Source organism: Macrobrachium nipponense, chromosome 26 (assembly GCF_015104395.2).
Source record: "Macrobrachium nipponense isolate FS-2020 chromosome 26, ASM1510439v2, whole genome shotgun sequence".
Taxonomy (NCBI): Eukaryota; Metazoa; Arthropoda; class Malacostraca; order Decapoda; family Palaemonidae; genus Macrobrachium; species Macrobrachium nipponense.
In genome coordinates this window covers 35,135,773-35,160,307 of record NC_087215.1, presented here as the reverse complement: position 1 = coordinate 35,160,307, position 24,535 = coordinate 35,135,773, and the positions used below count along the sequence as shown (strand labels likewise).

The 24,535-nt window shown below is 38.6% G+C and overlaps 2 protein-coding genes across 8 annotated transcripts in view; both read left to right on the top strand.

The window, feature by feature from the left end:
• The first annotated feature begins 11,091 nt into the window (after positions 1–11,091).
• Positions 11,092–24,535, top strand: part of LOC135200182 (uncharacterized) — a 20,524-nt gene continuing 7,080 nt past the window's right edge. For 6 of the 7 annotated variants that reach the window (XR_010311225.1, XR_010311223.1, XR_010311222.1 and 3 more), the window contains exons 1-4: positions 20,353–20,917; positions 21,463–21,605; positions 22,508–22,661; positions 23,392–23,586. Coding sequence is in view for 3 of the 7 variants with exons in the window: in XM_064228548.1 (XP_064084618.1) it covers positions 21,515–21,605; positions 22,508–22,661; positions 23,392–23,586 (440 nt within the window). In the remaining 4 variants the exon portion in view is untranslated. Of the gene's footprint in view, positions 11,702–20,352; positions 20,918–21,462; positions 21,606–22,507; positions 22,662–23,391; positions 23,587–24,535 lie in introns of those variants that run through there. The other variant, XM_064228549.1, reaches the window with a different exon arrangement.
• Positions 18,685–20,286, top strand: LOC135200181 (NACHT, LRR and PYD domains-containing protein 12-like). Its single transcript, XM_064228547.1, has one exon. It carries the CDS (start codon positions 19,013–19,015, stop codon positions 20,054–20,056), a length of 1,044 nt encoding a protein of 347 aa, XP_064084617.1. The 5' UTR covers positions 18,685–19,012; the 3' UTR covers positions 20,057–20,286.

Genomic DNA, 24,535 nt, shown 5'->3' with positions numbered 1-24,535 from the left:
GGAGAAGGCAAAAAAGAAGGACCCGAAGGTTTTGTGATGATTGCCGTCTTTGGGATGTCATTGGGATGGATGGGGACTTTGCCCCATGAAGGGGACCGGTAAGGTCCAGCATGTTCAGCAGGGGTTAGCTGTCAGGCATGGTGACGAGGTTGAGGGGGGATTCCTAGGGGCTCGCAGCCTTCTTGCAGATACTCATCTACTCCATCTCCATGAATGCGTTCTTGGCTTCCTGGAGAAGCTTCAGTGGGAGGCAGCAGAACTTTGCATGATTCGGGGGGGGCGGCTCTTGGTTTTGATGTGTGGTACACACCATGCTTGGGCGAGGCCCTTGCCGCCTAGTGGAGCTCGGGTCGGAAGACATCCAGGAACTCCTGTAGGAGGGAGCAGTGCTTGTGGGAGAGGATGGAGCAGATGGCGGGAGCCCTGGGGCCCGTGATGAGAGGGCAAGAGAGGTAGGTTTCCGTATCTAGGAGGCGTTGGCGGGCTACATGTACTAGGAGCCCATGGTGGGCTAGGAAGTCTGCTCCGAGGAGGGGGGTTCTGACATCCGCAATGATGAAGGGCCAGGTGTAGGTCTGTCCCAAGAATGTGATGGTCTGGGTCTTGGTGCCATAGGAGGGAATGGGGGTCCCATTGGTGGCTACGAGGGCAGCTGGGGCATCAGGGGTGCAGTTGCAGTTCCTCTGTTGATAGAGGGAATATCGATTGCATGGCCCCGGCGTCGACCAGCATCATGTGGCCGGAGATCGCATCTTTGATGTAGAACCCTCTCGGGTGGGACCTGGCTACTGCCGCTGCCAAGGAGGGTGGTTTTGGGGGCACCTTCCTCGCTTTTTGGAGGCATGAAGGAGCAGGGGCGCACACACTTCCTTGCTTTTTTCCCTTATCTCTGGGGGAAGATACACTAAGTGACATTCTGGCGGGGCTGCGGGGGTCCCCTCCTCTGGAGGGCTGCGTTCATCTCAACCTTCTCAGGGTCTTCCTGCTGCAGGCTGTTGGCTGATGGTGAGGAGGTGAGCTTCGTGGCATGGGTGGCATTGTAGAGCTTGTGCGCTCGTTCCACCAGGCTCTCCATCTCCCTATCGTCAGCATCCTCAATCTGGCCATGTACTTAAGGGGTGAGTTGGCAGAGGAAGAGCTACCCCAGGATGCTTACCACCTTCCTGCCCCCCTGGGAGTCTCTCTCTGGCAGCAATACCAGGGCCTGTAGCTTGTGCTAGGCTAACCTCGGGTCCTCAGTGATCATGGGGTTGACCACTGGGTCGAAAATTTGGGTGGCTTGCTCGGGAACCGGGAAAGAGAGGATCCGGATCAGCTGCATCTTGAGGTCGTCATAGGGGATCTCTCCAGATAGGGTGGACATCCATTGGGCAAGACGGTCGAATATGTCCTCCAGGATAGCTGAGGCGAACAGGTCTGACTTGGTGCCCTCTGTGGTGATCCCGTGGAGCCGAAACTGGATATTTGCATGTTGGAGCCAGGGTGCAACTTTCTGCTGGAAGAAGGGCGGCAGTTTGACGGAGTGGCGGTGGCTTGCAAGGGCATAGATTGGGGTGTGGGTCGGGGCGTCAAGGAACTACACGGGGGCATTGGTAAGCTCCCATTCTTGACTCGAGTTCTCCAAGTCCTCCATCTCACTTTGCTACAGTTGACAGATGTCATTAATGACGGGCCAAACCGTAAGACAAAACGCCAAAACACTCCTGTAGGGGATGTGCTGTTTTGAGTCCGCTAACGGCGTTCCTGTCAACTGCGGATAGGAGCTTTCAGAGACCTAAACTAAGACGCTGTAACAAGTCCGCTAAAGGTCTCTGAAGGTGAGCAGCAGTAATCAGTTACTTAATGGATGAGCCAAGACTGCTGATTCACAGTCCTAAATCCAGGAGGTCACCAGTTGTGAGGACTGGACTGTGACAAGGAGAAATGCTTACTGATTTTATTGGTCAGAAACGGGCATATATAAGGAGGCTGTGTGAACAGAATTGTAGTGTTCATCACGCATACATATGAAAAAAGGGAGAGAACCCCCCCCTTTTATTGTTCTTTCTCGCACCTACAAATATACATATAATTAAGCGTACAGGATGTGTAAATTTATGATACATATATTGGCGGAAAGGCTGCAAACTGCTCTATATTTTGGTATATGTAAAAAGGAGGTATATACATTGAGAGGAAGGACATTTCGGTGGAAATGTCGTCCTTACACATGCAAAGGATAGTCATTCCTGACATAAATATATACATGTATTATGTAACATGGTAGTAGGTGTAGAACAACCTTTTTTCAGTTTTTCTTAAGAGCATCATTCCATGTTTACTATTTAATGTAACAACTGACAATAATAAGAAAGTTAATGTTTTAATTCCAACATATTTTATTTGTATGGTAAACAAAATAACATTGTTTAAACATATTTTATCAAATCTAAATAAAATGGCAGTACATATTGTATTGTTAAAAAAACTTGAGAGAATAATGAATACTCATGGTTATGTAAAGTTTAGTCATTCTTTCTAAGTCAAAGCAGCTGTTAGCAGATTGAATCCAGGAAGTATTTGCTTTTGATAAAATTTTACACATCAACCTTTGACATAATTCGTTAACGTGCATCATATCAAAAAATTAAGTCATAAAAACTTCTTCACAAAGCTGAATGTAATTGTAAAGTTTAGAAGAGGGAAAGGCAAGACCATGACTACTTGTCCCTAATGACTCATAAAAAGACTTGAATTTCATAAATGTTGCACATCCATTGTCAACAGCTGCAGTGTGTTTGATAAGTTCAGCACATGATTGACACTTATGAGAATCCAAATACTTATTTGAAACATATCCTGACACATAATACAAAGCATTTTCATTAAAATGTTCAACTTTTTGTGAAGGATTAGAGACATCATTAACATGTGACTGAGAATCAGAGAACGTTTCCTAAGTGTTTTCAAGATTTCTTTCAAAATCCTCCTCAATAATTGTACAAGTCTGATCTGAATGGTCACCTATACTCGGTTTTTTTCCATCTGTCCACCCGCCTGTGGTGTTTGCGCATGGTAACACTGCATTCCGGGCTTCAAATAATATCCTCTTTCGAATATTAACGGTGTAATTCACATACAGTAAATTATTAAAACAATTTTCAGTTGCAAATGTACACCCAGATATCCTTTTATTTACCTAAAACTTACATATAGCGTAACTATTTAAAGCCCGGGACGCAGTGTTACCATGCACGACCACCACAGGCGGATGGACAGATGAAAAAAACAGAGTATAGTGTGCTTTTATTAAAAATTTCGATCAAGAGAGTATTCAAATCACTTTCACAATTTGAAAATTCTGACTTTGTCATACAATACTTTATCATGGATTGTGTGTATGCAGACCTAAATGATTTGACCTGAGGATTATTAGCAAAACCACCTTTTGCTCTGGTGGAACAAAAGAAATTTTCCAAAAGATCTTGATTTAGTTTTCTAGCTAGAAGATAGGAAATGCCTGGTATTTCACTAATGTTTTCAAGCAATTGTTGCAAAGCATTGGATCTTGAGATCTAGAACTTTGACATGGCTCAGTAATTGCCTCATATGCTCTAAAATTCTAAGGCTGGTGATTTATCATTGACCTTTAATGCACATCTGAATAGTTTTACATCTTTAACCTTAGTGCTGTTAAACACATCAAATAAAGAGTCTATATTCTCGATAAAAGTAGCCGTTGAGATAGTCTCTCTGGAGAGTTTACCATAAATTACATTTAATCTGTTGTAGTACCAGCCCTAAGGGCTGGAATTGGTTTGGCAGTAATTATATAATTAATCGCAACTTGCGGAATGTTATCTAACTGGTATTATCTTAAAATTATATTTTTGGGAAAAATTAAATTGATGTGTCCTTGTATGTATTTATTCTTGATACTGAATCTTATAATAATTCCACCTTTCTGTTTCTCGGCGCTTGGTTATTCTCTGGTAGAAGTGGCAGCAGATGTTCTCATTTTCCGTTACTACAATTTCTCAATTATTAATATGATATTCTTTTATGGCTAAACAGCAGCCAATGAATCATCTATGAATAATCCATGATAAGTCAACGAGTTACAGGAGGACACTTTTCATATTCATAATTGTTTCGGTGCACGGAATAGCGCTAAGAATCGTTGGAAGACTTAAATGAGAAGCCGTTTTACGCTATAGAGAGAGAGAAAAAGCATTTATTTCTCTAGCAACCGTCATGTGATTTGGCAAAATATAAGTCAAGCCTACTATAAACATATACAGCGCCTCAGCGGCGTGGTTGGTATGGTATTAGCGTCCCACCTCGGTGGTCGCGGGTTCGATTCTCGGCCATTCCATTGAGGAGTGAGAGATGTGTATTTCTGGTGATAGAAGTTCACTCTCGACGTTGTTCGGAAGTCACGTAAAGCCATAGGTCCCGTTGCTGAATAACCACTGGTTCTATGCAACGTAAAAGCACCATACAAACAAACAAATATAAACATATACTATATTATATATTATATATATAGATATATAATAATATATATATATATATCATATATATATATATATATATATATATATGAGACACGCTAGTAGAAAAATGACTGCCTCATGAATAACAGGAAATAAAAAAATACCGGCAAAACTTCTACAGGAAGTAGGTTGCATGCACAATCGATATTAATAACAGAGAAGGTTTTATCCCGCATCAGGAGAAATCTGTAAACTAGATGTATACTTTTTTCTACAGCTTTCATGTTTTTATATATTTATTCATATGAATTTTCTCCACTCAAGATCACTGCTCTGCATTTCGTTACAGAAATTGTGGCAGATATCTAACTTGTGAGCAAAGATGCAAAGCAAGTGAGACATTCGACAGCAATCAGGCGTCAGTTCGGGATTCGTGTACAACAATGATTGATGGGGAGGGAAGCTGCACCACCTACCTTTGCCAAAGAGCCCCCCTCCTCCCCCAAACCAGTGGCGGATTTAAGGGGGGCACCTGGTCACCCACCCCCATGGATAGATCAATGTGTAAATCTCAAATCTATAATTAAATTTTGATAATGTGTACCCACTTCACACAAGTAAAATATTGATGGGGACACTAAAAACAAAATTGTATAATTTGTTTTTTATGCATGTACTTAATCAATGCTTACATCTGTCAAAAAATAAAAAATAAAAATTCACCTGCTACTTCTTTGTAAATTATAGGTGTTGGAACTAATGTAACAATCATCAGAATTATAATCTCTCTCTCTCTCACACACACACAATGATAGAAACAACTTGTTATTAAACAGCCAACACGGTTTCAGACAAAACAGATCCTGCCTATCAAACCTCTTGGAGTTTTTCATAACATGCTTAGTATTTTACGACAGTAGTAGCGCAATAGATATATTGTTGAGACGAAGGTAGCATGATGGCGGAAAAAATGGGCAATATTGGGAGGATGCTTGAGTAAAACACCGATAATGACTTCACAGGCTACAACTCCATTTTATTGCTTACTTCCTCTTCACGGAACAACTGTAGTTAGAGCGCCTCAGCGGCGTGGTTGGTATGGTATATATATGAGAATCCGATTCTCATATATATAATTCTCTAGATTTAGTTGATAAATTAAACAAAATTGCTCTTTGCCCTACTGATAGATTCGTTAGTTTTGATGTATGTTCTCTTTTTACTAAAGTCCCTATAGACTCTATTTTAGAATATCTTAGTAATGAACTAACTCAGCATGAATTACCTCTACCTATAAGTCACATTATTTCACTCACGAGTTTGTGCATTTGTGATTGTAAGTTTATATTCAATGCTGAATTTTATCAACAAATTTTTGGCATGGCAATGGGAAATCCTTTATCACCATTACTCTCAAACCTGTATATGGAATTCTTTGAAAAACGTTACTTACCTAATATCATTCAAATTCCTGTAAAGTGGTATCGTTACGTTGATGATTGTTTAGCTGTTCTTCCTGTCGGTATTGATGTAAATGATTTACTCTCTAAATTAAATAACCAGGTACCATCGATTAAGTTTACTCTAGAATTAGAAAAAGACAATTGCCTCCCTTTCTTAGACGTTTTGATACATAGAGAACCATTTCAATATAAATTCAGTATTTATAGGAAACTGACTAACAACTTAACTTATGTTCATTTCTTCTCAGGCCACCATCTTAATATAAAAATATCAATTTTTTCCTCTATGTTTTTACGAGCATTGCGAATTGTCAGTCCACAATATTTGGATCAAGAAATTGAATACATAAGAAAAATAGGGAAAGATTTATGCTATCCTTCACATATATTAGACATTTGTTATAATAAAGCCCACAAAAAGTTTTATACTGTAAATAACACACAGAAAGAAAATTCTAAGAACATTCTCAGTTTGCCTTATTTTAACGGATTTGAAACCATTAAACCATTGTTAAAAGCTTTTAATGTCAACCTTGTTTTTTCCTATATTAACACACTAAAAAGAATGTTAATAAAAAATGGCCCCAGAGAAAGCAACCACATAATATATAAAATTCCATGTATGGATTGTCCCTCATTCTATCTCGGACAGTCCAGCAAAGGCTTAGAAGTAAGGCTAAGCCAGCAAAAATACTCTGTAAAAACTGGGCAAAAATCTAATGCATTATTCATTCATTTAAGTGAAAACAACCACCGAAAATTGGATTGATACGTTTCAGTAATTGCAAGGTCAAGAGATGTCTTATCACGAAATCTTTTAGAATCTGCTTTAATACAACTTACTTTTCATTGTAATTTCAATGTTAGTCGTGGCCTTTTTCATTTAGACCCTTGTATCTGTAACATGTTTAAGAATGACCTCAAAGATATAATTACTGACTTAAATAAAAATCAGTTGCCTTAGAGTTATTAAATTTTGTTGTAATGTATGTCTGTCATGTATTGTGAATATGGTTTTGTTTACCAAGTTCCGAATAGCTGTCACCTATAATCCTTTGATTGTTTGGAAATTGTATCTGAGATGATTGTCTTAAACCTTTAATTGCACCCATTGTTTATGCTTCTTTGGGAAGGTTTCTTATCTTCCAGGTGTGTCGGATTCTAGGTACTAATCCCTTTATAATCCCTATCTGTCAGTTATACGAACCTTCTTGTATTGTCTTTTCTCGTATTTATGTCAGCATCTGCTCAGTAAAGGACTTTTAAAGTCGAAAGATCTTGCAGACCTCCTTCGTTTATTTTTCCTTCGTGGCATTTATCTTTATTTATGGATTTATCACGTTCCTAACTCTCGTTATTCAGTTATACGTATCATATATATATATATATATATATATATATATATATATATATATATATATATATATATATATATATATAGATATATGTATATATATATATATATATATATATATATATATATATATATATATATATATACTATATATATATATCTATATATATATATATATGTATATATATATATATATATATATATATATATATATATGTATATATATATATACATACATACATACATACATACATCATACATACATATATATATATATCATTCATTGAATAGAATGGCTTTTTCACTGTTTACCAGCTTTTTTGAAATTGATTCATATTTTCTAATTATTTTCTTCACTTCATTGTTCAGGTTACTAATGGACACATAATGGGGTTCTTCCATTTACTCCAGTATTTTTACAAAACGCGACAGCTGTTTCGTCAACCTATACGTATTGACGTTATCAAGCGTACTGATACAAATATGAGCCTACATGCGTTTTGTGACGTCATGAGGACGGAAAGGTAGTACAATTGCCAGATACCTAGTTTTAAATATTTACAAAAGACTATAGTAAAACATAAAATAAGACAAAATAAAATAAATATGTTAACAGAAATTATATCAAAAGTTGAAAGTAAGTTATTATATACAATTTTACATAAATATATATTAATTACATATATGTTTAATTAACAAAATGTCAGTGTGCGCTCCTGTCCGCGTGTGGTGGTGGTCTTGTTCCACGCGGTGAAGGGCTGCCCTCCTACACGAGGGCAAAGATCGGTCTGCCTCGCTTTGGATGTTAAGGTTTGGGCGTTGCATGGCGATGCTGACGGCTTCTGATATCAATAAACGATTGTAGTTGCCTTCCTGTTGTGTATTATTTTGGTGTTTGTGAGAAGTTCTTGTAAGGATGGTTTTTATTGTGGGTATCCACAAAGTGCTGGTGAATAGCACCTTGGTTTCTGTGGGCCTGCATGTGACGTTTGAGTGTAGTGGTTGTGTCCGATATAGCATTTTTAGGGGGATTGACATTGCTCGTCAAGCACAGACAAACTTGTATACTATATCCTGATACAACCTCTTTTCTCCGTCGATGGAGCCGTACTATTTTTCATAACCAGTGAGCCGTAAGGTTTGGCGTGCAGTAAATTCTTGCTGTTATTTTTGTTTATTGGTGCTATGGGGGGTGGTTCCTCTTCGCAGTATACCGAAGGAGGGCTTTCCTTTCGTCTTCGTGTGTTTGTTGTATGATATCTGATGGTAGATCACTATTTTCTTTGTCTTTGTCTTGTGTGTTGTCCCTCGGGTCGGGTTATGGAAAGCCTCTAATCTCTTTTTGACAACTTGCTGGATCATGTCGTCTGGGTAGCCGTTATTTGTTGAGGCAGCTGTTGAACTCTGTTAATTCCTTTGCTTCGTTACGTTCGCTTTCCACGTCAAACAGTGTGGTTTAAGGTACGTTTTATGTATGCATTTACCACAGACCCGGTTTGATCGGGTTTTATAAGCATCAGGGCATTCTCCTCTAGCATTTAAGCATCTCCCAGCATCTGACTTTTTAGTGTATACGGTGGTATTGTATTTGTTGTTTTTCTGGGTCACAAGTACGTCCAAGAAGGGGAGCATTTTCTCATTACTTTTTTCTACCGTAAAATTTAATGTAGAATTTGCTCAGAGTTTATTCACTAATTTCATCTTATGTCATTTTGTTGTGATAAAGATATCATCAATATTATCTTCCCTATAGATTATCGGGTTTTGGGTGTTTTCTTATTAAGCGACCTCTTCTGTGTGTGCCATGTATGCGTTTGCAAAAAGAACCCCAAGGGCGGAACCCATTGCTACGCCGTCCTTTTGCCGATATATTTCGCCCCTATGTGAGAGGAATGGGGCTTCCTTTGTACATGCTTCTAGCATCTCTTTTAAGATCTTTTCGGGTATCGGTAATGGTGGTTTTTCAGAGCGGTATATTCTTGTTCATGATGATTTGTATTGTTTGCATCCACTGGTACGTTAGTAATAAACTTTCGACGTCCAGAGATGCTATGTCTTCGTCGGGTGTGGGTGTCTTGCAGTAGATCGATGAATTCCGTCGTGATTTTAGCGAGAAACTGTTGAAGGAATGTACGGCGTATAATTTCGTTCAATTTCTTAGCCACTTCCCTATACATGGGGGATGTCATTTTGGGATTATAATGGGCCGTAATGGGATGGTGGGTTTCCCTGTTTGTGGATCTTGACTGTGCCGTAGCAGTATCCGGGTGCAAAGTCTCCGATGATTTTTGGAAAGCTTACTGTTCTCTGTTCTTTGTTCGCTTTTTCTGTTAGTCTCATGCAGACCGATCTTTGCCCTCGTGTAGGAGGGCAGCCCTTCAACCGGTGAAAACAAGACAGACACCACACGCGGACGAGGAGCGCACACTGACATTTTGTTAATTAAACATATATGTAATTAATATACATTTATGTAAAATTTGTATATAATAACTTACTTTCAACTTTTGATATAATTTCTGTTAACATATTTATTTATTTGTCTTATTTTATGTTTCACTATAGTCTTTTGTAAATATTTAAAACTAGGTATCTGGCAATTGTACTACCTTTCCGTCCTCATGACGTCACAAAACGCATGTAGGCTCATATTTGTATCAGTACGCTTGATAACGTCAATACGTATAGGTTGACGAAACAGCTGTTGCGTTTTTGTAAAAATACTGGAGTAAATGTAAGAACCCCATTATGTGTCCATTAGTAACCTGAACAATGAAGTGAAGAAAATAATTAGAAAATAAGAATCAATTTCAAAAAAGCTGGTAAACAGTGAAAAAGCCATTCTATTCAATGAATGTGTATCCGTGAAAAATTGTGCCCTAGAAGTATATATATTATATATATATATATATATATATATATATACTATATATATATATATATATATACATATATATAATATATATATATATATATATATATATATATATATATATATATATATTAAAAATCCTAAGTGCACCCCCACGAAAAATTTCTAGATCCGCCACTGCCCCCAACACAGACAGATACTACCAATCTCCACAACACCACATATCATCCCCAAGGACGTAGCCACAGTTCCAGACTTCTAGCCGACGTTGCCATTGTAAGGATGACGCATTCTCTTGTATATATTGTATTCAACCATCTCAGCCGCGTTGTTCTGTAAAGCATTCTCTGGCCTTGCCGCCGAGATAATTACCATGTATGTATGTACGCAAACTGTGTCTGCATTTACTTATGTATATGTACTTGTGAGAAAACACAACTCTACTGTCCCTCAGAGTCATTTCTGTTCTCAGTGAGTCGGTACTACTTATCCGTCTGCACTTGTCTATGTCAACCCAGTTCGTCTGTAATAAAGCTCTACGGGATGCTCTAGGAGCAAGAGCCCGTGCTGGTATAAGGCCAGCTTAATCTCAACAACAACAGTAATAAAGCACCGGTACCCAGCTTCCTGTCTCTCTCTTGCCTCACACCATATTCATGAGGGTTTCTTTTTTTTCTTTTTTGTTAAATGTTGTTGCACAAACGTCGTGCAAATAAAAAAAAATAAACACCTTGAATAAGCATATGGAAGAGACTGTTCAGTCCTTGATGCATAAAACACGGCTGAAATTATTTAAGAAAAAAATATATAAATCGATTCATATTTTTTCGGCAACACCTCTTAAGTTGGTGTTCGTGGCAAGAAACAGCGTTGCCAGGCGTAAGATGTCATCATGGCACAGTGCAAAACTCCGCTATTTACGCTTGTGATTTTATTTGCCAATATAGCTGTTTCAGGCCTGGTTCATGACCTATTAAATACGTATTCTATATGCTATGGTTTAGTTCAAGCACCTCGACTTGTATATATTACTGTCGCCATTGCCATCTCACGCTAGTGCATAGGGCTTACATACAGTCTGCTCTTGCTAGTGAGCGCTTGTGTTGCTATTGATCGCTTGCGGGATAAGGGATATTTATAAGCTGCTCAAGTGAGAAATGATCGTTATACATCGCACGAATCAGTCTCGGGTTAATGGAGTGAAAAAGGAAAAAAGGAAATAATACAGCAAATGAGAGAGAGAGAGAAAGGTCCAGCCACGATACTTATATTTATTCTTCTATATCGTGGTCCAGGCTTTGTGCTGGGACGAACAAGATCTCCCCCGGAAAGAGATGGTTCAAAAATAAAACGGATATCTTATCAGTGAACAATTTCCGCGGATAAATCTCTCAAAAGGAGACACTTTCAGTGCATCTGAATAAATATACAGCGCACATTCAAAAACACTTAATCATACATATACAAAAACGAAATATGTGAGGATATACAAACTTCTACGAAATATTCAGCAGAATACACCAACTGTTGTAGATATGTATGTATCAACATTTGTGTCAATATTAATTATGAAAATAACTAATTTCTTTTTATTTGTATTAAGGGGTTTTAACGGCTGTCTAAATAATTCCAGGAGTTATATGAAGTTAATTACACTCTCATTAGGAAATTTAAGGATGATCTTTTTAGAATATATTTAGGGCGTTGAATACAAATTTTGAGTGCTTACAAGCCGAAAATTGGACATTTTTGAGATATTTGCAATTTTTGGTTTTTGCGCTTCTGGTTCTCTTGCATTTTTATTTCAGCGATTGTATGTCAGTAGCCATAGAATGACAAAATTATCTATCAAATGCTTTTTAAATTGCAGATACTTACTACAGCTTATAGTTGTCGTTATCACAGTTGATATTCTTATCAATCACACATAGTTTGTGAAATCATTATGTCTGCTAAAAATACAAAATATCTCTATCCAAAATCATCAGTTAAGCTAATTTTTTTTTTTCTTTTGTGGTTCAAAAATGAAAGTCTTGAAATGACAACCAAATAAATGTTTCCTTTTGTTATATATCATAAAAAGTCTACAATTATTTATTTAATTGGCCATTTATTTGATGCATTTGAATGATTGACTTGCACATTCAATTTTGTGAGTGTACATATTGTATATCGGTTTTAGGGATGTGAGCGGTGTATTCTTCATCTTAGTCTTGGAGAGAGATATGATAATATACTTCCTTTTACCAAAGAAAAGTGGTCTAATGTTAAGAGTGCCCTTGAAAAGAGAAGACAGCAAAGTTCATCACAGTATGCTGATTTCTGTGACAGTTTACCTATGCTCTTCTTTTTTTTTTTTTTTTTTTTTTTTTTTTTCATCTGTCCATCCGCCTGTGGTGTTTTCGCATGGTAACACCGCGTCCCGGGCTTTAAATAGTTACACTATGTGTAAGTTTTAGGTAAATTAAAGGATATCTGGGTGTACATTTGCAACTAAAAAGTGTTTTAATAAATTACTGTATGCTAATTACACCATTAACATTCGAAATAGGATATTATTATTATTATTGAATGTAAGTTGAATGTAATTATCTAAAGCCCGGGACGCAGTGTTACCATACACAAACACCACAGGCGGATGGACAGATGGAAAAAAACAGAGTATAGTGACTATCATTATGGAGATGGCTATCACTCAGCCTGTTACCGCAACTTTCTAGCAATCAGATCAGGAGCTAAGAAGGATGATTCCAATACAGCAGTTGCCCAACAAGCTGTACTTAGGAGATCACAGGTATTATTGATTTTAGTCTCAAATGTTACTTCACTCTTTCCTTCTAATATTTAATATTCAAGATTAGACATACGGAGGAGTTAGACAATTTGTGTCCCTTCTGTTCACAGGTTGCAGCTTCTGTTGGGACCAAATCAACCACTGGCATCCTTGAAGAGAAATGTATCTTCTGCAACAACAAAGGAAGAATAAAAGTAGGACGTGGACTTAGCGCTCATTCCGAACACTTGATAATAGTTGTTACTGAATCATTTCGAAGAACAGTGAAGCGATGTGCTGAGATATCCAATGACTCAGACTTCAAAAGGATTTATGGATCGGTAGACTTAATTGCCAGGGAAGCAAAATATCATAAATCCTGCCACACGCGCTTCTACAATAAGACCTTGAAGCTCAAGCAGGGTCAGTATTACGCGAAAAGAGGCAATGGTTTCACTAAGCTTGTGAAGTTCATTAAGGTAGAAGTTTTATATAAGGACAAGAGTGAGACACTCACAAACCTTACAAAAAAGTATCTTGAATTGCTCTCAAAAGAAGGAATCGAAAATGCATGTGGAAAGGCACAATTTCTGTGTGAAAAACTGAAAAGGTACTTTGGGTCTAATATTAACGTAGACAAACAAAGCAAAAAGAGAGGGATAGTTATTTCTGCCAACAAAGACTACTCAGAACAGGACATCATCAAAGCTGATGCCCTGATTCTCAGAAACAAGAAAAAAAAAAAAATCTCAGGTAAACCAGTTGAAGCCACCTATAACAGCTGAGGTGTTGAATGAGGGTGAAATGCAACCACCTGAAGACCTTGTGCAGTTCTACAAGTATATAAATGGGAGGCAAAAAAACCGTGAATGAACGCTGTGAAAGCTATGCATTGTCATCTACTGAAGACAATGTATACAAGGCTACCAAAGGGAAAATCAAACCTGCAAAACATCTGCTTTTAGGGATGACTCTGAAATCGTTAAATGGCTCCAAAAAAGTTACTGAACTTCTTAACCATTTCGGACACTGCATAGACTACACTCTGTGTGAGGAGTATGAAACAGAAATTGCCAGAGGCTTTGGAAGAAGGAAAAAACCACTCCAAAGGGAATACTTGCAAAAAGGGGTCCAGCAACTGCCATTGTTTGGGACACTTATGATGAGAATAAAGACACACTCAGGAAGTGGCACCCTCCATGACACACAAGGAATACGCTTCCAAAATAAGACAACAGATTTAGACGGATCACAGAAACAAGGGCCATCGCAGAATGAGAGTAGTAAGGCTGATTTGTCTTGGATTAGAAAAGGAGTCTAGAAATCCCTGACACTGAGCTGGAACCTGTAACATAAAAGCCAAATATTATTTCTGTCTATTTCAAAACTTTTGATATGCCTTCCCCTGAAACCCTAGAAAATGTGACAAAAAGGGATATGGTTTGGTCAATTGCCTTTGCTGACTGTAAGGACACGCCTTTGGGGTCAGGATGGAATTCTTAACCTACAGAAGACCCTTTGCCAAGTCAGTCTGTTGCATACATGCCAAATATAGGGAAACCACCAACAAGACATGATGTAGTCCTTGATACTATGAAGACAAGCCTGAAGGTAGCAGATGAATGCAAGGAACACTACATAAATGTTACCTATGACCTTGGCATTGCCAAGTCTGCTGCCCAAATCCAGAATATTCTGGTTCTCAGATTTGATAGGTTGTTTATCCACTATGGACCTTTCCACATAATGTCCAGGTACTTTGGTTGCTTGGGCTACCTGATAGAGGATTCTGGGGGTCCATACGTCCTTACTGAGTCAGAAGTACTTGCTCCTGGGTCACTAAGCGGCTTCTTATCAGGAAAGCATTACAACAGGTGTAAGAGACTGCATGTTTTGCTTGTCACTGCTCTCAGAAAGAAAAGTGGCTTTGTTCTTGGACCAGATAAAAGACAATGTGGACAGGCATGCTATCATCACAGCAATGCTTCAAAACAATGAAAATATTGAATATGTGGAGAAGTCAGATGCCTTTAAAGGTCTCGTGAAGGATTATGAGAAGTTCTGCGAAGAAACACAAAGTAGAAGCCATGGTGGTACAGCTCAGTTCTGGTTTCTTTACATCAATCTTTTACAGAGGTTTCTACTTACTAACAGAGCTGTGAAGACAAATACATTGAGCTCTTCACTTATGCTCTTAAAACAATTATCCCTGTGTTCTTTGTATGCCACAAGCCTACCTATTCCAGGCACATGTTACTGTATTTCCTAAAACTATTGAACATGGACTACACACATCCTGGCATACGTGAGCAGCTAGAGAAAGGAGCCTTCTCTGTGAGGTTGTCTGGACTTTCCTTCTCCTGAATACCTATTGATCAAGCAGTGGAGATGACTGTGAATGTGGATGCTGCATCCAGGATGACTGGTGCATTCACCCAGAGTCTCCCTGCACAACGAAGATGGAATGTCACAAGGTATGTAAGGAGCAGGAGATAAAGTACGGGATGGAGAAGGCTGCGATGAAATATTATGAAACTGTTTCCCAGGAATCAAAACCCTACAGAATTCAGAGAGACCATGCAGATTTCATGAGGGTTAGCGAATCTATCGATTCGACCATGAATCCATTTTAACAGGTTAAGCAAAGCAATCACTATCTGATCAACCTATATTCTGGAAAACCAGCTCCAGATAAGGCCAGGAATGATCTCTTGAACACAATTAAGAAAGGTTCTGAATGGCCAGAAAAAGCTTGACTTAAGAAAAGTCCTGTCTCACCCACTGTCAGTAGTTCCCCTTAGTATCTCCAATGTAGATGGAACAATGACTAAAACCAACAAGTCGAAATTGACTAATCATCTTCAGTCATTGGCAACAGCAGCTATTGAACCATTGAATATGGCATTCGACACATCAAATTCGGGAGACACTGACACTGTCATTAGGATCACTGATCCTAGCCAACAAAGGCCGAAAGATTTTCCAAAGTGCCTATCCTCATCACAGTTCAAAGATACTTTCCTTGCTTTCTTGTTCAATGAGTGGCAGTCAAATGATTATGCTGAAGTAATTGTGACCAAGAAAGTAATTGTAGCTAATGGAAAAGAATGCTATGAATTTTCTGTAAACAGTAATAACAGTCTAACACGACAGGACTTTCCTTTATATGACTGTGACCACAGTGAAGCTTACACAAGGATGGTGTTTCACATCTTTCAGCTTTCCGAAAGTAGTGACAAGCCCTTGTGAATGAAAGTGCACTGCGATGACAGATGTAATGATCACTCTCTTGCATTATTGCAGCACTGTGGACCTGCAAACAAAAATTCTCCTGGAAATGGGACATGCTCACAACAATACTTGGTGCATTGTTAACATCAGAAGCAAGGTCGAGGAGCTTAGTGAAATAAATGGCACATTCTGCGCTGTTTTGCTAGGATACCATGCCATCACAGGATGTGATTACAATTCCTGTTTCTTCAGCAAAGGGAAAACTAGACAACTCTCAATTGCTTTGAAATACCCTCAATTCCTTCAGGCACTGACAGAGTTAGGCAGTTCTGCCAGTGTTAGCTCCGAAAAAATATATTTGAAACGAAGTTTATGCCAAGAAATGATGTGCGGCTTCTGGAAAAGTAAAAAGTTTGGAACCTACATCAATGCCTCCTTGCAAGGCAGCTCTTATCCAGCACATTGAGTGAGCGAATTTCATTGCAAGGATGTGGAAACCTGCAAATGAATTTAAGCCTGTCAAGGAGTTGCCCTTAGACCATGGATGGAAAGAGCTCAGTGGCAGGACAGTGCCAGATTGTTTTGAAAGATCTCAGCTGACGGATTCTCAGGAAGTAAACCAATATGACAGTGACAACGACAATGATGACTTCAACTTCATCTAATTTTTATCGCCAATTTAATCGTCAATCGTTTTCTATGTGAAAAATACAATTGTTGCATTATTCAAAAACCATCAAGGATAGCCTATTTTTCTTTGCATAGTTGGAATTATTGTACCTTTTTCCACATAGAAAGTGTTTAGTTTTATGGTTAATTGATAGAGGAAGAGAATTAGAAAGTGAAAACTCAAAAAAGCTAGAGGACGGTCCAAAACCAAAAATTGTAAATATCTCCAAATTGTCCAATTTTTGGCTTGTAAGCACTCAATTTTTGGATTCTACACACAAAACTACATTTAATAAAGTTGTCCTTAAATTTCCTAATGAGAGTGTGATTAAATTCATACAAGTCCTGGTGTAAATGAAACAAGATGAAACTTCAGTTTCCCCGGAAGGGTGATGTTTAAAGCGTTATGGGTTCGTTTGAGGTAAAGTTGTTGCATATTTTTCATCTTGTCATATTTTTTCTATTATTAATAATATAAATTGATTATATCCAGAGTTACTTTCACACCACAAGTTCGTTTAGACGTATTGTGGAAAGAACGACTCCTGGGAAAAGTTATGTATACTACATTCCATAAAAATTATCTTCAATGTCTAGGTTTTTGCAGATCCAGCTGAGTGTGGATTAGACTTTTTCGTTCCCAGGGAAACACACAGGATAGAAAATAATCTACGGAGCAAATGAAATCAGAGAGAAGGTAAATGTATCATATTTGGAGGCTCTGTTAGGCATGTTGCCTTATTACTAGGCGTAGTATAGCCATGTTACATAAATGCACGAATCAAACAAATAACCAATTGTTATAATTTTGGAAATAGGAAGCATGCATAAACGGAGAATTATATTCGTGTGTGTGTGCGTGCTCGCTGTACGTGCATGGCGCATTATCACATACATAGGAACCATTACATATATCATAGCCTGTGGTAATGAGATACTATATAATTCGTGTGTCAATGTGTGTGTGTGTGTGTGCATTAGATTATACATATGAAAGCCTTTTACTGTATCCTAACAGTGCACAATGATAATAAAAACACTAGCATAGACGTTGCAATCATATATTTCGAATAATTCTGCCTACCATACTTTTGCCCAGGTATCACCATGCAGTGATTAGCACTACCCAACTAAGCGGAATATATGGTTGCAAAGCCTAAGTAGTGTTTTTATGGGCCTTTGTTTTTATTGTCCATTCACACACACACACACATACATATATATATATATATTATAGATATATATATATATATATATATATATATATATATATATATACTGTTTAAAAGTAAATCTGTATCATTATCTTCAAAATAGCAAAAGCATGAATCCAGCCAATATCAGTGTACTGTTATATAATCATGGTACTATTTTTTTACTTTATACATTTGCTAAAATATTCTATAACCAACTTGACTTTTACCAGTGCAAAAATCTTCAGATTTGTCTTGAGCCTTTAATTACCAGTGGCCACGACATTTTGACTGTGGAATACTTGTTTACGATTTCCGACATAATAAGGAAGGCTCATCTTTACATTATTCCTTTTCTCCTCAGCCTTTGGCAGGATGGATCCTACACCAGTCATAGACGACTCCTTCAAGCGTTCCTGCCTCCTGGTGAAGATGCTCAACGAGGTCATTTGTCCTGCCATGAGGCAGATTCTCAGCTGGGTTACCCTGGACTGGGACCAGACTCAACACGACTTCATAAGTTACTTGAAATCAAAAAAAAAAAAAAAAAAAAAAAAAAAAAAAAAAAAAAAAAAAAAAAAAAAAAAAAAAAAAAAAAAAAAAAAAAAAAAAAAAAAAAAAAAAAAAAAAAAAAAAAAAAAAATGAAAAAAAATAAAGAGAGTCGAAGAGAAGAAGATCAATAAGCTCAAGAGAAAGCTCAACCCACACCAAACCGATGCCATTCAGAAGTATAGGAAAATTGAGGAGTGGGACATCACTTTAATCAGTCTCCTCCTGAAATATTGTGAAGGGTTGGCCGAAGATGATCACCAGGATTGGTCATCAAGCAGTGGGAAAGAGCCGGAATGCCTTATCACAGCTCTGAAGAATATAAGAAACACACTGGCTCACGAACAGACCCAACTTCTGAAGGAAGATTTCATTCTCAAAACGGACGAAATTCATAAACTCATTAAAAAGGTCCTTGAGAGTGTGGGTCAAATGTGTAGTCATGTCAGCCAAGGGGAAATTGAGACACGCATAGAGGAATTCACTGAGAAGCTCAATGAAATCAGAGACGCAACCTTTTCTCCAGCGACCGTTGCCGAGTTCGAGAAAGAATCGCTGTTTCACGAACTGAAGGAATATGTGAAAAAGGAAGGTAAGCCAGTGTTGGTAAGCCATCTGAAGAGACTCACAACCTTCAACCCTCTGTTTCTGATCTTAGAAAAGCCGAAGGAAACAGAATTTGCGGTGAAGGATATATTCACAGGGATGCTCTTGGAGGAGGATGAACAAAGAGTGAAAGTTTCACTGGAAGACATCATAGCCATTGCATCTAACACTGATCCTAAAGGATTTATATTGCTCAAGGGCTACGCAGGAGTGGGCAAAACCACAATAGTAAAAAAGATTACCTCTGACTGGGTTCAGAAGGCTGGGTACATTAAAGGCCTCGATTCTTTCGACCTGTTGTTATATGCAGAGTTCAGAGATCGAACTGAGAGTTTTGTGGAGCTTTTCCAGCATTTATTAGGTGATGTTCATCAGTGTTTCAACAACAAAGACCTTGTCAAGGTAGCCCTAGGTCTGAAAAACTTGGTTGTCTTGGATGGATTCGATGAGGTCAACTCCTATTCATTCAGTTTGTTCCAAGACATCCTGCAATTGGCAAAATGCCACAAGAACTTGACTGTTATTATTACAACCAGACCTGAAGCTGAGAAGCAATTAAGTGATCAACTGAAATCCGCCAATGTAAATGCTGTTCACGTTTGGCTGGTAGGTACCGAAGCCTACAAAAGGCCAGAGTTTGTGAGAAAATACTTCCATGGTCTATCTCAGAAATCTAAACCTTTGCAAGGGCTTGACGGACTGTTTGCATACCTCAAGAAAACTGAGCACATAATGAGTGAGGTGTGGAAACTCCCCTATAATCTCTCCCTTGTTACAATTCTTTGGATGCTTGAGCCAGAAGTAGTGAATGGAATTACAACTGAGCTGAGCTGTACTGGCAAATTTTCGCCTTGTGCCGTTCAAGATTAGAGGAGCGTTTGGGCAGGCGCAAGAGCACGTGTGCCTATACAGAAAGTGAACGGAAATCCAAGACTGAAAAGTTTCTTGAACAGCTAAGCTGGCAGTCCCTTTTGGGGTTAAAGAATGACGACATCTATCTTCCTAAGTTAGCCTATAACAACATAGCCCAACTCTGTGAGCATTTGGAAGTGCCAGTCGAAGAGCTGGCTGGTGCTTTTCTCAAAAAGTGACTACTTCAAAAGACTTCCGATACAGTTTCCCTCATAAAAAAAAAAAGGAAACCAAGAGTTCATGGGTGCTACAACATCTATACAAAGGTGACAAAATCAAAAAGAAGAGAAAAGAAGATAGTTGGCAAAATCTTCAACGAGCTCCACGATGGTTCACCCCCTGAATCTTATGTCAAATATCAAAACTTGCTCATACAGACCCTTAGTATTTTCCATGTTTGTGAAAATGTGACAGTGGCACAGCCAATCAAAAAGGAGGTACTGAATCTCTTGCAGCAGTCAGGGTTAAGTGACAGGGACTCTTGGCTGAAAGTCATGCACAACCTCAAGTGCGATGACTTCACTGCGAAGTGGATTGTCGAGAGATATAACATATTCCAGAGCAAAATTGACATTTCAGACTTCTCGTTTGATGCCTACTGCGCACTCCTAAAAGCATTGGATACCCCTGTTGCGAACACAGATAAGATCCCCTTCATGATAGATCTAAAGGAGACTCCCTCTTCTCTAGAAGAACTTGCAAAAAATATAGAAAAACTAGAGTTCCAAGTCAACCAAACTATCCTCATGGATCTTTTCAAAGGAGTTCCTTCCGAAATAACTGAATCGCAAGAAGATGCATTCAAATTCTCCTCTCAAAGTAAGTTTCATTACAAATAAATATGTATGTAAGCCTTTGCATTTGTGTGACTAATTAAGTACTGGAGAAAGAGCAGTGTTACAGGAGGATTGCTGGATATATGTTGGGGCAGGGGATGAGGTGGGTGTCAGGTGGCCTTTTTATAAAGAAATGAGGATCAGCACCGAATCTGACAAAGTCAAAATTTGAACCAGGAAGAATCCTCTTCATAGCCACCAGAAACTGATCTCACCATCTCTCTATTTTCTGTTTTCAGTTCCTCCTCTCCCTCTATCTTCCTCTCAGTGTGATCTTTTCACCATCCAAGTCCTTCATGCATTGAAAGAGTTTAAGTCTCCATCATTTCCATATTCATCCACTTGATGGTTGTGTCTCATCATCAGCATTTCTTTTATAATGATCAGCATCAGTGTAATCATTAGTCCTTCATTAGATTACATGTAGAAAAACATCATTTGGCATCAGTTCACTTTTCCTCATATTTTCCATCTATTCCTCATCATCAGTTATAATATTAATGACATTATCTCTTCCCTTTTGAATAGCTGCAAGAGGTATGTGGGCATTTGGAGTTCAAAGTTCCAGGTGCCTCCGACTATGAAAACCCTCTTCATAAGGCTGCCCAACAAGGACGCCATGAACACATTCCTGGCCTCTCTAGCAATGACAGCAGAGCTGACAGAATTAAGTGAGTTCAAAACCAAACCAAGACCTTATACATTTCCTTGATGGAACAAATATTACCTCTCCTTCTCAGGTCATTTCTGCTTTCTTTTGCACTTGTTACTTGGAAGGAAACTTCAACCAAAATGTTATGTCCATATGATTCTTCAAGTTGGCTCTGTCACCGTAACCTATATGCAGTGGAACAATCACTCCTCTCACCCACTCACTCAGCTCATCCAGATATACCTTACAAGCCCTGGTCATCCACTCAGTCATGCCATCATAACTGTACCGCAGCATCTTGTCTGTAATCCCATCGGCTCCTGTTGTCCTTCATTTTCCTTGACCTTTTAGCTGCCCTCCTCGTTCCTTCAGCAGTCACTTTTACGAGAATTTTCAACCTTCCACTTCATAGAAGTCTCTACAGTGATCAGTCTCTGCCCCTCCCGTAGGGTGGGGGGGGGAGAGTAGTGCCGTCAGTGTACCTCACGCAGTGCACTGAAGCATTACTTAAGGTTCTTTGCAGCGTGCCTTCAGCTAGGATTCAGCTCCTAGCTGCAACCACTTTCGTTCTTTTTACTGTACCTCCTTTCATATTATCTTTCTTCATCTTACTTTCCACCCTCTCCTAATACTTAATTCATAGTGTAACTGCTGTGAGGTTTTCCTCCTGTTACACCTCTCAAACCTTATACTGTCAATTTCCATTACAGTGCTGAATGACCTCATAGGTCCCAGTGCTTGGCCTTTGGCGTATATTCTATGTTCAACTCAACTCAACTCAGTCTCTTCCCCTATTTTCCCGTAGTCACAAACTTTCAGTACAGACATCAATCCTTGATGTAGTTTCCATTTGATACATTCATACCAGCTGATCCATGACACACCATTTCCTTCAAGTTCATTCTCTGTCTCCCCATCAAGGGATCTGCATCAGTGTCAACATCGGAGAAGTGCTTTGCCCAATTCCAGAAGGTATTCAAGGTGTCTCCTTGTACATCAGTGATATCCAGAGCGAAGAGGAAGTTGAAAAGGTCCCAAAGATCCTTTGTGGGCTCCGACCGCAGGAAAAAGACAGGTAAATCCCCCATTCTACAATCATGCATTACAATGAATCAGGTGATGTGATCAAATTCATTTCATAACATGGCTATGTGCGACAAATGCACTACACGGTTCACATGGTACAGGTAGGTTGATATCGATTCTAATTACAAATACCTGAGTTCGATAGTGATTTGTAGGTGGGAATCAGCATCAACTTATACCTCCTCTGATGGGTGTGTGTTTTCAGGTGTATCACTGCAGTCCTAAGTTCTCATTCCGTGGTTCGAGACCATGGGACGGCGAACTTATTACCAACTAAAAGGTTCCCTTCGGTTAACATATATGAAGATACATATTCATTCCGAGGATGTATAGAAGACATTTGTACTTTGCTGCTAATATATATATATATATATATATATATATATATATATATATATATATATATATATATATATATATATATAATATGTGTGTGTGTGTATGTGTGTATGTATGCATGCATGCATGTGCACAATGTATTGAATCTAAACATTGTTTTATTTATTCAATTTTATAACAAATACTAAATCCATATATACATTCATTCAATTCATATGCCATTTACTAAACCCATTTTTATTGCTGGACCTTACGTATTTATGAACAAATCACAAGAAAGTGGTATAATGGAAATAAATAAAAATTACTACTTAAATATTCCAGTGCTTGGCCAGAGAACATAAATTTCATCGCATTTCTTCTTATATTCCCCAACACAGATCTTTCCCCGCCCTCTCCTTTCCTCGGTGCTCCCTGGGTGAAAAGGGACATCACAAACTCGTGGACTCCCTCGCCGGATTCACTGTGAAAGTGTGGATCCAGTTACCAGAAGACATAAAACCAGAGGGTGACGTCAGTGAGGAAATATCTGCAAAAGCTCAGAAACTGACTCAGTGTGAACATGGTATCATGTGGTGAGTTTTTCATCAGAGTACGTCTATATTTTTTTCTTTTTGCAATTTACTTTATTCTTATAGGTATATTTTTTGGGGGGAGGGGAAGGTTACTTCCTCTCATTTTATTATTTTACATGTTATTCCTTTCTGTTAATTCTTACAAATGAACACCAGATTCTTTGGAAGCTTGAATTTCTTCAAGTCAGTGGGCCCTGTGGACTTGTTCCATATGAATATGGCTCATCTTCGGTATAGTATTAATAATGTGTCATAAAAAGCCTTAATTAGTATGTAGTAAAGTATATTACTATGTAAAATAAAAAAAATCTTTTGAACACCATTCCTCACAAGTGTTAATGTTAAAGGCTTGATCAGACATCAGTGAATCGAGCCCGCTACCGTCATAAAAGCCATATTACGACAGAATTACGAACAAATTACAATCACGTCTCCATGTTTCCTCACACTGTTGCCGAGTTTCACGACGTCCCCCGAGTGATTGCGATAAATAGCTGCTGCACTTAGTAGTTTGCAGTCAAGCCACAACTGTCAAAAGTCTCCATGTCATGCCGAACTGCACAAGACTGCGGATGTACAAGAGTCTCTTAGTGCTCTTTCAGTTCACATAATGTGATTACGGCAGACATGATTAGCAATTTCGCTGTACAGTGTTCATTACAAAGTACGTGACATACTTGGCAACCACTCATGTTGCGCAGAGGAGGTGAGCAGTAGCCACATTGTGTCACATGCGTTTCCAACTACAAAAGGCAGCATCCCAGACATCGGGTCAACACTCTAGCTTGACCTTTGGTGACCATCAGTGCTTTCCTTAGTGTGTGCTTTTGCTGTGGCCTCTGTTTGACCATCATGCTCCAAACCATTGTAAAGGTGGTGAGGAAGAAGGCGGTTTCGGATCCAAGTACACCTTCAACAGCCATCCCAGTAGCCGTCCCCAGCCACATTT